General features: G+C 52.8%; 1 protein-coding gene across 2 annotated transcripts in view; it reads right to left on the bottom strand.

Annotated features, from left to right (window-relative positions):
* Positions 1-14821, bottom strand: part of LOC144740663 (guanine nucleotide-binding protein subunit alpha-11-like) — a 28948-nt gene extending 14127 nt beyond the window's left edge. Inside the window, exon 1 of one of the 2 annotated variants that reach the window (XR_013589710.1) lies at positions 14260-14821. Coding sequence is in view for 1 of the 2 variants with exons in the window: in XM_078623462.1 (XP_078479588.1) it covers positions 14260-14377 (118 nt within the window). In the remaining variant the exon portion in view is untranslated. The remainder of the gene's footprint in view (positions 1-14259) is intronic. The other variant, XM_078623462.1, reaches the window with a different exon arrangement.
* Between the last annotated feature and the right edge of the window lie 3568 nt (positions 14822-18389).

The raw sequence follows: 18389 nt of genomic DNA, 5'->3' as shown, positions 1-18389 counted from the left end.
ACCACTACTACCACTACTAATACACTACTACTACTACTAATACCACGACTACTACCACTACACGACTACTACTACTACACTACTACACCACTACTACTACCACCACTACTACTACCACTACTACCACCACTACTACTACCACCACTACTACTACCACCACTACCACCACTACTACTACTACCACCACTACTACCACTACTACTACCACCACTACTACTACTACCACTACTATTACCACCACTACTACTACTACCACTACTATTACCACCACTACTACCACTACTACTACCACCACTACTACTACCACCACTACTACTACCACCACTACTACTAGTACCACACCATCTCTACCACCATCTCTAGCCACTATATCTCTACCACTCCAGCATGTAAATCTATGCCAATAACATCCTGCTTTATGCAAATTTATGCAGCAGAATCGATTTCTTTTTTCGTATCGATTATGACCAACCCCGGCCCTGAACGATTCGATTCCAATAAGAAGCAATGCTGTGGGAATCGATTCCCTGTGTGGGAGGGTACGGATCGTGGGAATCGATATGCAAATACCGACCACGTGCACACAGCTACCCGAGGTAGCCTCCAGAAGGTTGCAGGGCCAAGTGCAGCAGCAGCAGCAGTGACTGACAACTCACCACCTACTCACCCACTCACTCAGTCACTCACCTAATCAATCACCCACTCACTCAGTCACTCACTCAGTCACTCACCTAATCAATCACCCACTCACTCAGTCACTCACTCAGTCACTCACCTAATCAATCACCCACTCACTCAGTCACTCACTCAGTCACTCACCTAATCAATCACCCACTCACTCAGTCACTCACTCAGTCACTCACCTAATCAATCACCCACTCACTCAGTCACTCACTCAGTCACTCACCTAATCAATCACCCACTCACTCAGTCACTCACTCAGTCACTCACCTAATCAATCACCCACTCACTCAGTCACTCACTCAGTCACTCACCTAATCAATCACCCACTCACTCAGTCACTCACTCAGTCACTCACCTAATCAATCACCCACTCACTCAGTCACTCACTCAGTCACTCACCTAATCAATCACCCACTCACTCAGTCACTCACTCAGTCACTCACCTAATCAATCACCCACTCACTCAGTCACTCACTCACTCCCTCTGTCACTCACCCACTCAGTCACTCACTCAGTCAAGCACTCACCCACTCACTCAGTCACTCACCTAATCACTCACCCACTCACTCACCCACCCACTCACTCACTCACTCACTCACCCACCCACTCACTCACTCACTCACCCACCCACCCACTCACTCACTCACTCACCCACCCACCCACTCACTCACTCACCCACCCACCCACCCACTCACTCACTCACCCACCCACCCACTCACCCACCCACCCACTCACCCACCCACCCACTCACCCACCCACCCACTCACTCACCCACCCACTCACTCACCCACCCACCCAGTCACCCACCCACCCACTCACTCACTCACCCACTCACCAACCCACTCACCCACTCACTCACCAACCCACTCACCAACCCACTCACCAACCCACTCACTTACCCACTCACTCACTCACTCATCCACCCACCCACTCACTCACTCACCCACTCATCCACCCACCCACTCACCCACCCACCCACCCACTCACTCACCCACCCACTCACCCACCCACCCACCCACCCACTCACCCACCCACCCACTCACTCACCCACCGACCCAGTCACCCACTCACTCACTCACCCACCCACTCACCCACTCACCAACCCACTCACCCACTCACTCACCAACCCACTCACCAACCCACTCACCAACCCACTCACTTACCCACTCACTCACTCACTCACTCATCCACCCACCCACTCACTCACTCACCCACTCATCCACCCACCCACTCATCCACCCACCCACTCACTCACCCACTCACTCACCCACCCACCCACCCACCCACCCACTCACTCACCCACCCACCCACCCACTCACCCACTCACCCACCCACCCACTCACTCACCCACCGACCCAGTCACCCACCCACTCACTCACTCACCCACCCACTCACCCACTCACCAACCCACTCACCCACTCACTCACCAACCCACTCACCAACCCACTCACCAACCCACTCACTTACCCACTCACTCACTCATCCACCCACCCACCCACTCACTCACTCACCCACTCACTCACCCACCGACCCAGTCACCCACCCACTCACTCACTCACCCACCCACTCACCCACTCACCAACCCACTCACCCACTCACTCACCAACCCACTCACCAACCCACTCACCAACCCACTCACTTACCCACTCACTTACTCACTCATCCACCCACCCACCCACTCACTCACTCACCCACTCATCCACCCACCCACTCATCCACCCACCCACTCACTCACCCACTCACTCACTCACCCACCCACCCACTCACTCACTCACCCACCCACCCACTCACCCACTTACCCACCCACCCACTCACTCACTCATCCACCCACCCACTCATCCACCCACCCACTCACTCACCCACTCACTCACTCACCCACCCACCCACTCACTCACTCACCCACCCACCCACTCACCCACTTACCCACCCACCCACTCACTCACCCACCGACCCAGTCACCCACCCACTCACTCACTCACCCGCTCACCAACCCACTCACCCACTCACTCACCAACCCACTCACCAACCCACTCACCAACCCACTCACTTACCCACTCACTCACTCACTCATCCACCCACCCACTCACTCACTCACCCACTCATCCACCCACCCACTCACCCACCCACCCACTCACTCACCCACCCACCCACCCACCCACCCACTCACTCACTCACCCACTCATCCACCCACCCACTCACTCACCCACTCACTCACCCACCCACCCACTCACTCACTCACCCACCCACTCACTCACCCACTCACTCACCCACCCACCCACCCACTCACTCACTCACCCACTCACTCACTCACCCACCCACCCACCCACTCACCCACCCACCCACTCACTCACCCACCCACCCACCCACTCACTCACCCACCCACCCACCCACTCACTCACTCACCCACCCACTCACCCACCCACCCACTCACTCACCCACTCACCAACCCACTCACTCACTCACCCACCCACTCACCCACTCACCAACCCACTCACCAACCCACTCACTTACCCACTCACTCACTCACCCACCCACTCACCCACCCACCCACTCACTCACCCACCCACTCACCCACTCACTCACCCACCCACCCACCCACTCACTCACTCACTCACCCACCCACCCACTCATCCACCCACCCACTCACTCACCCACTCACTCACTCACCCACCCACCCACCCACTCATCCACCCACCCACTCACTCACCCACTCACTCACCCACCCACTCACTCACCCACCCACTCACCCACCCACTCACTCACTCACCCACTCACTCACTCACCCACTCACTCACTCACCCACTCACCCACTCACCCACCCACTCACTCACCCACCCACTCACCCACCCACCCACCCACTCACTCACCCACTCACTCACAGTTCAGCGCTAACCACCGCGCCACCGCTCCCCACTGCATACCTCTATACAGTTGAACACACCCAGACACACACAGACAAAGGTCCCCCGTGTAGCCTCCAAATACTTGTGGGGGCAAGTGCTGTCAGCGAGCTCACACCCAGACACGTATACACAGACACGTACACAAAGACAAAGCTCCCCCGTGTAGCCTGTAACAGACTGTAGGGGCAAGTGCTGTTAGCGAGTAGCACCACCTATGATGTCCACACAGACAAAGTTCCCCCAGGTAGCCTCTAGCAGGGCTGTAGGGGCAAGTGCTGCACCTATGAAGGCTACCGGCACTGTGGCTACACACAGAGAGGGGGTGGGTGGCCAGCACCACGCCCGGCCGCCTTTGTCTCTCCCCCAGTGCTAGCGATGTTCACCACACCGCTGCTACACCAGGTACTCATTTGAGGCTGAGTCGACCTAGGGGAGGCCCAGGACCGGTTCAGATAATCGCTATCAATGGTGTTGGCGTGAGCGGGAATCGATCCTGGGTCGCCAGGTTCGTAGCGCAGCGTAGCGCTAACCACTACACGACACACAGTGACACACACACACAGTGACACACACACACAGTGACACACACACACAGTGACATACACACACAGTGACATACACACACACAGTGACACACACACACAGTGACATACACACACACAGTGACACACACACACACACAGTGACACACACACACAGTGACACACACACACACAGTGACATACACACACACAGTGACACACACAGTGACACACACACACACACACAGTGACACACACACACAGTGACACACACACACAGTGACACACACACACAGTGACACACACACACACACAGTGACACACACACACAGTGACACACACACACAGTGACATACACACACACAGTGACACACACAGTGACACACACACACACACACAGTGACACACACACACAGTGACACACACACACAGTGACACACACACACACACACAGTGACACACACACACAGTGACACACACACACAGTGACACACACACACAGTGACACACACACACACAGTGACACACACACACACAGTGACACACACAGTGACACACACACACAGTGACACACACAGTGACACACACACACAGTGACACACACACAGTGACACACACAGTGACACACACACACAGTGACACACACACAGTGACACACACACACACACAGTGACACACACACAGTGACACACACACACAGTGACACACACAGTGACACACACACACAGTGACACACACACACACAGTGACACACACAGTGACACACACACACACACAGTGACACACACACACAGTGACACACACACACAGTGACATACACACAGTGACACACACACACAGTGACACACACACAGTGACACACACAGTGACACACACACACAGTGACACACACACACAGTGACACACACACACACAGTGACACACACACACATGCACAGTGACACACACACACAGTGACACACACACACAGTGACACACACACACACAGTGACACACACACACATGCACAGTGACACACACACACAGTGACACACACACACAGTGACACACACACACACAGTGACACACACACACACAGTGACACACACACACATGCACAGTGACACACACACACATGCACAGTGACACACACACACAGTGACACACACACACAGTGACACACACACACACACAGTGACACACACACACAGTGACACACACACACACAGTGACACACACACACATACACAGTGACACACACACACATACACAGTGACACACACACACATACACAGTGACACACACACACGGTGACACACACACACAGTGACACACACACACAGTGACACACACACACACAGTGACACACACACACAGTGACACACACAGTGACACACACACACAGTGACACACACACACATACACAGTGACACACACACACACACACAGTGACACACACACACGGTGACACACACACACAGTGACACACACACACGGTGACACACACACACGGTGACAGACACACAGTGACACACACACACAGTGACACACACACACAGTGACACACACACACAGTGACACACACACACATACACAGTGACACACACACACATACACAGTGACACACACACACGGTGACACACACACACAGTGACACACACACACAGTGACACACACACACAGTGACACACACACACACAGTGACACACACACACAGTGACACACACAGTGACACACACACACAGTGACACACACAGTGACACACACACACAGTGACACACACACACATACACAGTGACACACACACACACACACAGTGACACACACACACGGTGACACACACACACAGTGACACACACACACGGTGACACACACACACGGTGACAGACACACAGTGACACACACACACAGTGACACACACACACAGTGACACACACACACACAGTGACACACACACACACAGTGACACACACACAGAGTGACACACACACACAGTGACACACACACACACAGTGACACACATAGTGACACACACACAGTGACACACACACACACAGTGACACACACACACACAGTGACACACACACACACAGTGACACACACACACACAGTGACACACACACACACACAGTGACACACACACACACAGTGACACACACAGTGACACACACACACAGTGACACACACAGTGACACACACACACACAGTGACACACACACAGTGACACACACACAGTGACACACACACACACAGTGACACACACACAGTGACACACACACACGGTGACACACACACACACACACAGTGACACACATACAGTGACACACACAGTGACACACACAGTGACACACACAGTGAGACACACACACACAGACATACACAGTGACACACACACACACACAGTGACACACACACAGTGACACGCACAGTGACACACACACAGTGACACACACACACAGTGACACACACACAGTGACACACATAGACACAGACACACTGTGACACACACAGTGATACACACACAGTGACACACAGAGTGATACACACAGTGACACACACACACAGTGACACACGCAGTGACACACACAGTGACACACACAATGACACAGACACACACTGATACACACAGAGTGACACACACAGTGACAAACACATTGACACACACAGTGACATACACACAGTGACACACACACACACAGACATAGAGACAGAGAGACACACACACGGAAACACACAGATACACGGAAACACACACAGACGCATACCTATCTAAACACACCCACACACACACATACCTGTACATATACTGACACACAGACACACACACACAGAGACACACACACAGACATACAAACACAGACACACACCTGTACACACACACAGACACACACACACAGACAGACACACACACCTGTACACACACAGACACACCTATACACACACACACAGACACACACACAGACACACACACAGACACACACCTGTACACACACAGACACACACACAGACACGGACACACACAGACACACACAGACACACACACCTGTACACACACACAGACAGACACACACACAGACACACACACAGACACACACACCTGTACACACAGCTGTACACGAAACTATACATACCTATACAAAAAAACAAAGACAACGATCCCCCGTGTAGCCTTAACAGACTGTAGGGGCAAGTGCTGTTAGCTAGCAGCTACCTATGAAGGCTACCGGCACTGTGGCACACGAGGGGGGTGGGTGGCCAGCACCACGCCCGGCCGCCTTTGTCTCCCCAGTGGCGATGTTTACACATCGCACCAGGTACTCGTTTGAGGCTGAGTCGACCTAGGGGAGGCCCAGGACCGGTTCAGATTATCGTCACTGGTGGTGTTTGCCGTGAGCGGGAATCGAACTCGGGTCGCCGGGTTTTAGTTCACGTCTTTGTCTCTCTTCCGTACTCACTCACCTACTCACTCACCTACTCATTCACCTACTCACTCACCTACTCACTCACTCACCTACTCACTCACTCACCTACACACTCACCTACTCACTCACTCACTCACCTACTCACACACTCACCTACTCACTCACCTACTCACTCACCTACTCACTCACCTACTCACTCACTCACCTACTCACTCACTCACCTACACACTCACCTACTCACTCACTCACTCACCTACTCACACACTCACCTACTCACACACTCACCTACTCACTCACCTACTCACACACTCACCTACTCACTCACCTACTCACTCACCTACTCACTCACTCACCTACACACTCACCTACTCACTCACCTACTCACTCACCTACTCACTCACTCACCTACACACTCACCTACTCACTCACCTACTCACTCACCTACTCACTCACTCACCTACACACTCACCTACTCACTCACCTACTCACTCACTCACCTACACACTCACCTACTCACTCACCTACTCACTCACCTACTCACTCACTCACCTACACACTCACCTACTCACTCACCTACTCACTCACCTACTCATTCACCTACTCACTCACCTACTCACTCACCTACTCACTCACTCACCTACACACTCACCTACTCACTCACCTACTCACCTACTCACTCACCTACTCACACACTCACCTACTCACTCACCTACTCACTCACCTACTCACTCACCTACTCACTCACTCACCTACACACTCACCTACTCACTCACCTACTCACTCACCTACTCACACACTCACCTACTCACTCACCTACTGACTCACCTACTCACTCACCTACACACTCACCTACTCACTCACTCACCTACACACTCACTTACTCACTCACTCACCTACACACTCACCTACTCACTCACCTACTCACACACTCACCTACTCACTCACCTACTCACTCACCTACTCACACACTCACCTACTCACTCACCTACTCACTCACCTACTCACTCACCTACACACTCACCTACTCACTCACCTACTCACTCACCTACTCACTCACCTACACACTCACCTACTCACTCACTCACCTACTCACTCACTCACCTACACACTCACCTACTCACTCACTCACCTACTCACACACTCACCTACTCACACACTCACCTACTCACTCACCTACTCACTCACCTACTCACACACTCACCTACTCACTCACCTACTCACTCACCTACTCACTCACCTACTCACTCACCTACACACTCACCTACTCACTCACCTACTCACTCACCTACTCACTCACCTACACACTCACCTACTCACTCACCTACTCACTCACCTACTCACTCACTCACCTACACACTCACCTACTCACTCACTCACCTACACACTCACCTACTCACTCACCTACTCACTCACCTACTCACTCACCTACTCACACACTCACCTACTCACTCACCTACTCACTCACCTACTCACACACTCACCTACTCACTCACCTACTCACACACTCACCTACTCACTCACCTACTCACTCACCTACTCACTCACCTACACACTCACCTACTCACTCACCTACTCACTCACCTACTCACTCACCTACACACTCACCTACACACTCACCTACTCACTCACCTACTCACTCACCTACTCACCTACACACTCACTCACCTACCTACTCACTCACCTACTCACTCACCTACTCACTCACCTACTCACTCACCTACTCACTCACCTACTCACTCACTCACCTACACACTCACCTACTCACTCACCTACTCACTCACCTACTCACTCACTCACCTACACACTCACCTACTCACTCACCTACTCACTCACCTACTCACTCACTCACCTACTCACACACCTACTCACTCACCTACTCACTCACCTACTCACCTACTCACTCACCTACTCACCTACACACTCACTCACCTACACACTCACCTACTCACTCACCTACTCACCTACTCACTCACCTACTCACCTACACACTCACCTACACACTCACCTACTCACCTACTCACTCACCTACTCACCTACACACTCACCTACACACTCACCTACTCACCTACTCACTCACCTACTCACCTACTCACTCACCTACTCACTCACCTACTCACTCACCTACACACTCACCTACTCACTCACCTACTCACTCACTCACCTACACACTCACCTACTCACTCACTCACCTACTCACTTACCTACTCACTCACCTACTCACTCACTCACCTACACACTCACCTACTCACTCACCTACTCACTCACCTACTCACTCACCTACTCACTCACCTACTCACTCACCTACTCACTCACCTACTCACTCACTCACCTACACACTCACCTACTCACTCACTCACTTACTCACTCACCTACTCACTCACCTACTCACTCACCTACTCACTCACTCACCTACACACTCACCTACTCACTCACCTACTCACTCACTCACCTACACACTCACCTACTCACTCACCTACTCACTCACTCAACTACACACTCACCTACTCACTCACCTACTCACTCACCTACTCACTCACTCACCTACACACTCACCTACTCACTCACCTACTCACCTACTCACTCACCTACTCACCTACACACTCACCTACTCACTCACTCACCTACTCACTCACCTACTCACTCACCTACTCACTCACTCACCTACACACTCACCTACTCACTCACCTACTCACCTACTCACTCACCTACTCACCTACACACTCACCTACACACTCACCTACTCACTCACCTACTCACCTACTCACTCACCTACTCACTCACTCACCTACACACTCACCTACTCACTCACCTACTCACTCACTCACCTACACACTCACCTACTCACTCACCTACTCACTCACCTCCACACTCACCTACTCACTCACCTACTCACCTACTCACCTACACACTCACCTACACACTCACCTACTCACTCACCTACTCACCTACTCACTCACCTACTCACCTACACACTCACCTACTCACCTACAGACTCACTCGCCTACCTACTCACTCACCTACACACTCACCTACTCACTCACCTACTCACTCACCTACACACTCACCTACTCACTCACCTACTCACCTACTCACTCACCTACTCACTCACCTACACACTCACCTACTCACCTACTCACTCACCCACTCACTCACTCACCTACACACTCACCTACTCACTCACTCACTCACCCACTCACTCACCCACTCACTCACCCACTCACACACACTACACACACACCTGTACACACACCTGTACACACACATGTACACACTCACCTACTCACTCACTCACCCACTCACTCACCCACTCACTCACCCACTCACACACCTGTACACAGGTGTACACACCTGTACACACACACACACCTGTACACACACACACACCTGTACACACCTACACACACACCTGTACACACACACACCTACACACCCACTCACCTACACACACACCTGTACACACACACACACCTGTACACACACACACACCTGTACACACACCCACTCACTCACACACTCACTCACCCACTCACTCACTCACCCACTCACCCATTCACTCACCCACCCACTCACTCACCCACTCACTCACCCACTCACCCATTCATTCACCCACTAACCCACTCACTCACCCACTCACCCACTCACACACCTACACACACACCTGTACACACACACACCTACACACCCACTCACCTACACACACACCTGTACACACACACACACCTGTACACACACCTGTACACACACCTACACACACCTGTACACACACCCACTCACTCACCCACTCACTCACCCACCCACTCACACACCTGTACACACACCTGTACACACACCTGTACACACACTCACCTACACACACACCTGTACACACACACACCTGTACACACACACACCTGTACACACACACACTCACCTACACACACACCTGTACACACACACCTGTACACACACCTGTACATACACACACACACCTGTACACACACCTGTACACACTCACCTACTCACTCACTCACCCACTCACTCACCCACTCACACACCTGTACACACACCTGTACACACACCTGTACACACACACCTGTACACACACCTGTACATACACACACCTGTACACACACCTGTACACACACCTACACACTCACACACACCTGTACACACACACACACCTGTACACACACACCTGTACACACACACACCTGTACACACACCTGTACACACACACACCTGTACACACACACACCTGTACACACACCTGTACACACACACACCTGTACATACACACACCTACACACACCTGTACACACACCTACACACTCACCCAGCAGCAGCAGCTTGAGCTCGTTCCTGTTCACGTCTTTGTCTCTCTTGAGCTGTACACACACCTGTACACACCTGTACACACACCTACACACACCTGTACACACACCCACTCACTCACCCACTCACTCACCCACTCACTCACTCACCCACTCACTCACCCACTCACTCACTCACCCACTCACTCACCCACTCACCCACTCACCCATTCACTCACCCACCCACTCACTCACCCACTCACTCACCAACTCACCAACTCACCCATTCACTCACCCACTAACCCACTCACTCACCCACTCACCCACTCACACACCTACACACACACCTGTACACACACACACCTACACACCTACTCACCTACACACACACCTGTACACACACACACACCTGTACACACACACACACACCTGTACACACACCCACTCACTCACCCACTCACTCACCCACTCACTCACTCACCCACTCACCCATTCACTCACCCACTCACCCATTCACTCACCCACCCACTCACTCACCCACTCACTCACCAACTCACCAACTCACCCATTCACTCACCCACTAACCCACTCACTCACCCACTCACCCACTCACACACCTACACACACACCTGTACACACATACACCTACACACCTACTCACCTACACACACACCTGTACACACACACACCTGTACACACACACACACCTGTACACACACCCACTCACTCACACACTCACTCACCCACTCACTCACTCACCCACTCACCCATTTACTCACCCACCCACTCACCCACTCACTCACCCACTCACCCATTCACTCACCCACTAACCCACTCACTCACCCACTCACCCACTCACACACCTACACACACACCTGTACACACACACACCTACACACCCACTCACCTACACACACACCTGTACACACACACACACCTGTACACACACACACACCTGTACACACACCCACTCATTCACACACTCACTCACCCACTCACTCACTCACCCACTCACCCATTCACTCACCCACCCACTCACCCACTCACTCACCCACTCACCCATTCACTCACCCACTAACCCACTCACTCACCCACTCACCCACTCACACACCTACACACACACCTGTACACACACACACCTACACACCCACTCACCTACACACACACCTGTACACACACACACACCTGTACACACACACACTCATTCACACACTCACTCACCCACTCACTCACTCACCCACTCACCCATTCACTCACCCACCCACTCACTCACCCACTCACCCATTCACTCACCCACTAACCCACTCACTCACCCACTCACACACCTACACACACACCTACACACACACCTACACACACACCTGTACACACACACACACCTACACACCCACTCACCTACACACACACCTGTACACACACACACCTGTACACACACACACACCTACACACCCACTCACCTACACACACACATGTACACACACACACACACCTGTACACACACACACACCTGTACACACACCCACTCACTCACACACTCACTCACCCACTCACTCACTCACCCACTCACCCATTCACTCACCCACCCACTCACTCACCCACTCACTCACCCACTCACCCATTCACTCACCCACTAACCCACTCACTCACCCACTCACCCACTCACACACCTACACACACACCTGTACACACACACACACCTACACACCCACTCACCTACACACACACCTGTACACACACACACCTGTACACACACACACACCTGTACACACACCTGCACACACCTGTACACACACCCACTCACTCACCCACTCACTCACCCACTCACTCACCCACTCACTCACCCACTCACTCACTCACCCACTCACCCATTCACTCACCCACCCACTCACTCACCCACTCACTCACCAACTCACCCATTCACTCACCCACTAACCCACCCACTCACCTACACACACACCTGTACACACACACACACCTGTACACACACACACACCTGTACACACACCTACACACACCTGTACACACACCCACTCACTCACCCACTCACTCACCCACTCACTCACTCACCCACTCACCCATTCACTCACCCACCCACTCACTCACCCACTCACTCACCAACTCACCCATTCACTCACCCACTAACCCACTCACTCACCCACTCACCCACTCACACACCTACACACACACCTGTACACACACACACCTACTCACCTACACACACACCTGTACACACACACACACACCTGTACACACACACACCTACACACCTACTCACCTACACACACACCTGTACACACAAACACACACCTGTACACACACACACACCTGTACACACACACACACCTGCACACACACACACCTGTACACACACACACCTGCACACACACACACACCTGCACACACACACCTGTACACACACACACACCTGCACACACACACCTACACACACACCTGTACTGACCGAGCAGCAGCAGCTTGAGTTCGTTCCTGTTCACGTCTTTGTCTCTCTTGAGCTGCTTCTCGATGGCCGCGTTGATCCTCCGCGCCTCCTCCTCCTCCTCGCTGAGGCAGCACGCCATGATCACCGCCTCCTACTCCTCCACCTCGTCCACCACCACCTCCACCACCACCTCCACCACCTCCACCACCTCCACCACCACCTCCACCACCACCACCTCCACCACCTCCACCACCACCTCCTACGACGACTCTACAGCAACGAGGGCTGTGATGGTGGTGGTGGTGGTTGTGGCTGTGGTGGCTGTGGTGGTGGTGGTTGTGGTTGTGGTGGTTGTGGTGATGGTGGTTGTGGCGGTGGTTGTCGTGATGGTGGTGATGGTTGTGGTGGTTGTTGTGGTGATGGTGATAGTTGTGGTGGTTGTGGTTGTTGTGGTGATGGTTGTGGTGATGCTGGTATCATGTCATGTTGAGGCAGGGCGACCTTGTGTGAAAGACACGTAAAGTGGGATCCAGTTATTTATTTATTTCTCTACACGACTTTTTGTTTAAACTTCACAAAACACAAGGAAGTTGCCGGTCTAGAGTCAGTGGGCGTGGTCTAGAGTCAGTGGGCGTGGTCTAGAGTGAGTGGGCGTGGTCTAGAGTGAGTGGGCGTGGTCTGGAGCGAGTGGGCGTGGTCTGGAGCGAGTGGGCGTGGTCTAGAGCGAGTGGGCGTGGTCTGGAGCGAGTGGGCGTGGTCTAGAGCGAGTGGGCGTGGTCTAGAGTGAGTGGGCGTGGTCTAGAGCGAGTGGGAGTGGTCTAGAGCGAGTGGGAGTGGTCTAGAGCGAGTGGGCGTGGTCTAGAGCGAGCGGGCGTGGTCTAGAGCGAGTGGGCGTGGTCTAGAGCGAGTGGGCGTGGTCTAGAGCGAGTGGGCGTGGTCTAGAGCGAGTGGGCGTGGTCTAGAGCGAGTGGGCGTGGTCTAGAGCGAGTGGGCGTGGTCTAGAGCGAGTGGGCGTGGTCTAGAGCGAGTGGGCGTGGTCTAGAGCGAGTGGGCGTGGTCTAGAGCGAGTGGTCTAGAGCGAGTGGGCGTGGTCTAGAGCGAGTGGGCGTGGTCTAGAGCAAGTGGGAGTGGTCTAGAGCGAGTGGGCGTGGTCTAGAGTGAGTAGGCGTGGTCTAGAGCGAGTGGGAGTGGTCTAGAGCGAGTGGGCGTGGTCTAGAGTGAGTGGGCGTGGTCTAGATCGAGTGGGCGTGGTCTAGAGCGAGTGGTCTAGAGCGAGTGGGCGTGGTCTAGAGCGAGTGGGCGTGGTCTAGAGCGAGTGGGCGTGGTCTAGAGCGAGTGGGAGTGGTCTAGAGCGAGTGGGCGTGGTCTAGAGCGAGTGGGAGTGGTCTAGAGCGAGTGGGCGTGGTCTAGAGTGAGTGGGCGTGGTCTAGATCGAGTGGGCGTGGTCTAGAGCGAGTGGGAGTGGTCTAGAGCGAGTGGGCGTGGTCTAGAGCGAGTGGGCGTGGTCTAGATCGAGTGGGCGTGGTCTAGAGCGAGTGGGAGTGGTCTAGAGCGAGTGGGCGTGGTCTAGAGCGAGTGGGCGTGGTCTAGAGTGAGTAGGCGTGGTCTAGAGCGAGTGGGAGTGGTCTAGAGCGAGTGGGCGTGGTCTAGAGTGAGTGGGCGTGGTCTAGATCGAGTGGGCGTGGTCTAGATCGAGTGGGCGTGGTCTAGAGCGAGTGGGCGTGGTCTAGAGCGAGTGGGCGTGGTCTAGAGCGAGTGGGAGTGGTCTAGAGCGAGTGGGCGTGGTCTAGAGCGAGTGGGCGTGGTCTAGAGCGAGTGGGCGTGGTCTAGAGCGAGTGGGCGTGGTCTAGAGCGAGTGGTCTAGAGCGAGTGGGCGTGGTCTAGAGCGAGTGGGCGTGGTCTAGAGCGAGTGGGCGTGGTCTAGAGCGAGTGGGCGTGGTCTAGAGCGTGTGGGCGTGGTCTAGAGCGAGTGGGCGTGGTCTAGAGCGAGTGGGCGTGGTCTAGAGCGAGTGGTCTAGAGCGAGTGGGCGTGGTCTAGAGCGAGTGGGCGTGGTCTAGAGCGAGTGGGCGTGGTCTAGAGCGAGTGGGAGTGGTCTAGAGCGAGTGGGCGTGGTCTAGAGTGAGTAGGCGTGGTCTAGAGCGAGTGGGAGTGGTCTAGAGCGAGTGGGCGTGGTCTAGAGTGAGTGGGCGTGGTCTAGATCGAGTGGGCGTGGTCTAGAGCGAGTGGGCGTGGTCTAGAGCGAGTGGGCGTGGTCTAGAGCGAGTGGGCGTGGTCTAGAGCAAGTGGGCGTGGTCTAGAGCGAGTGGGCGTGTTCTAGAGCGAGTGGGCGTGGTCTAGAGTGAGTGGGCGTGGTCTAGAGCGAGTGGGCGTGGTCTAGAGCAAGTGGGCGTGGTCTAGAGCGAGTGGGCGTGGTCTAGAGCGAGTGGGCGTGGTCTAGAGCAAGTGGGCGTGGTCTAGAGCGAGTGGGCGTGGTCTAGAGCGAGTGGGCGTGGTCTAGAGCGAGTGGGCGTGGTCTAGAGCGAGTGGGCGTGGTCTAGAGCGAGTGGGCGTGGTCTAGAGCAAGTGGGCGTGGTCTAGAGCGAGTGGGCGTGTTCTAGAGCGAGTGGGCGTGGTCTAGAGTGAGTGGGCGTGGTCTAGAGCGAGTGGGCGTGTTCTAGAGCGAGTGGGCGTGGTCTAGAGTGAGTGGGCGTGGTCTAGAGCGAGTGGGCGTGTTCTAGAGCGAGTGGGCGTGGTCTAGAGTGAGTGGGCGTGGTCTAGAGCGAGTAGTTTGTCAGTTAGAAGCGTTACAAGGAAGGCGCACACACAGACCGACAGACAGACGCCAACAAATATATTTCAATGATCAGATAATAACATCCCTTTTTAAAGCTTTCGTGACTGCAGGGATTCATCTTCTTGGTTCTTTCGGTAAAGTCATCACGTAGAAGGGAAATAATAAAATAGGAAAAAATAAAACAATAAAATTCTCACGACGTTTCGATTGCAACACAGGCGATCGTAATTGGGGGTGTGAAAACCACAGCAAAAAAAAAATTGCTGTGGTTTTCACAAAATTTTAATTAAAAAAAAATTGCGGTGGTTTTCACGCAAAATTTGACAAAATACTAATTTTCTTGCTGTGGTTTTCACGCTAAATTTAAAAAAAATTCAAAATGTCTTGCCGTGGGTTTCACACAAAATAAAAAAAAAATTCAAAATTTGCTGTGGTTTACACGCAAAACTTGACAATATACAAATTTTCTTGCTGTGGTTTTCACACAAAATGTTTACATTTAAAAAAAAATTGCTGTGGTTTACACACAAAACTTGACAAAATACTAATTTTCTTGCCGTGGGTTTCACACAAACTTTAAAAAATTTAAAAAAATTTGCTGTGGTTTACACAAAATTTGACAATTGCAATTTTTCTTGCCGTGGGTTTCACACAAAATTAAATTTAAAAAAAAAATTGCTGTGGTTTAGCAAGAAAATACAAATTTTCTTGCTGTGGGGTTTCACACCTGATGACGATGATTTCTTGTGTTGCAATCAAAGCTTTCGTGGCTGCAAGGAATCCACAAACTCCTTGGTTTTTCCGGTAAAGTCACCGTAGGTGGAAAAAAGCAATTAAATTAAATAACGACGTTTATTGAAATATGCTAAATTCCTCTTGATATGCAAATTCCTTTGTCAAGGCGCCCTTCCCCCTCTAACCCAGCAGCTTAAATATATGCTGCCAAACCTGGTGGTGTTTCATTCAGACGCTGTCTTTCCGACAGACCTGTTCTTCGCCTGAGGACACGGCTGCTTGCGTTGTGGCCGAAACGTCGTGAGAATTATGTTATTATGTTTTATTTTCATTATTTTATTATCGCAAGCGAAAAACACGCTCTGATAATATCTGCATTGTCCTTGAAACTGATTGGTCCACACCAAGGGCCGGCTTTCTTTTGAGCCTCGATCCAATTGGTGCTAGACCAGAGGCCGCCAAAAGGCGAACAGCTCAATGACAGCGCCACTATCAAAGTAACGAGGTTTCAAGGTGAGCATCTATCAGAGGTGGGACAAAGTCATTGTTATGCAAGTCCAAGTCGAGTCGCAAGTCATCAAATTCATGACTCGAGTCTGACTCGAGTCCAAGTCACATGACTCGAGTCCACACCTCTGGCAT

This window comes from Lampetra planeri, unplaced genomic scaffold (assembly GCF_965212315.1).
Source record: "Lampetra planeri unplaced genomic scaffold, kcLamPlan1.2.h2 scaffold_262, whole genome shotgun sequence".
In the NCBI taxonomy this organism is placed as follows: Eukaryota; Metazoa; Chordata; class Hyperoartia; order Petromyzontiformes; family Petromyzontidae; genus Lampetra; species Lampetra planeri.
Note: the sequence above shows the minus strand (reverse complement) of the source record. Positions and strands in the feature narration are given on the sequence as shown.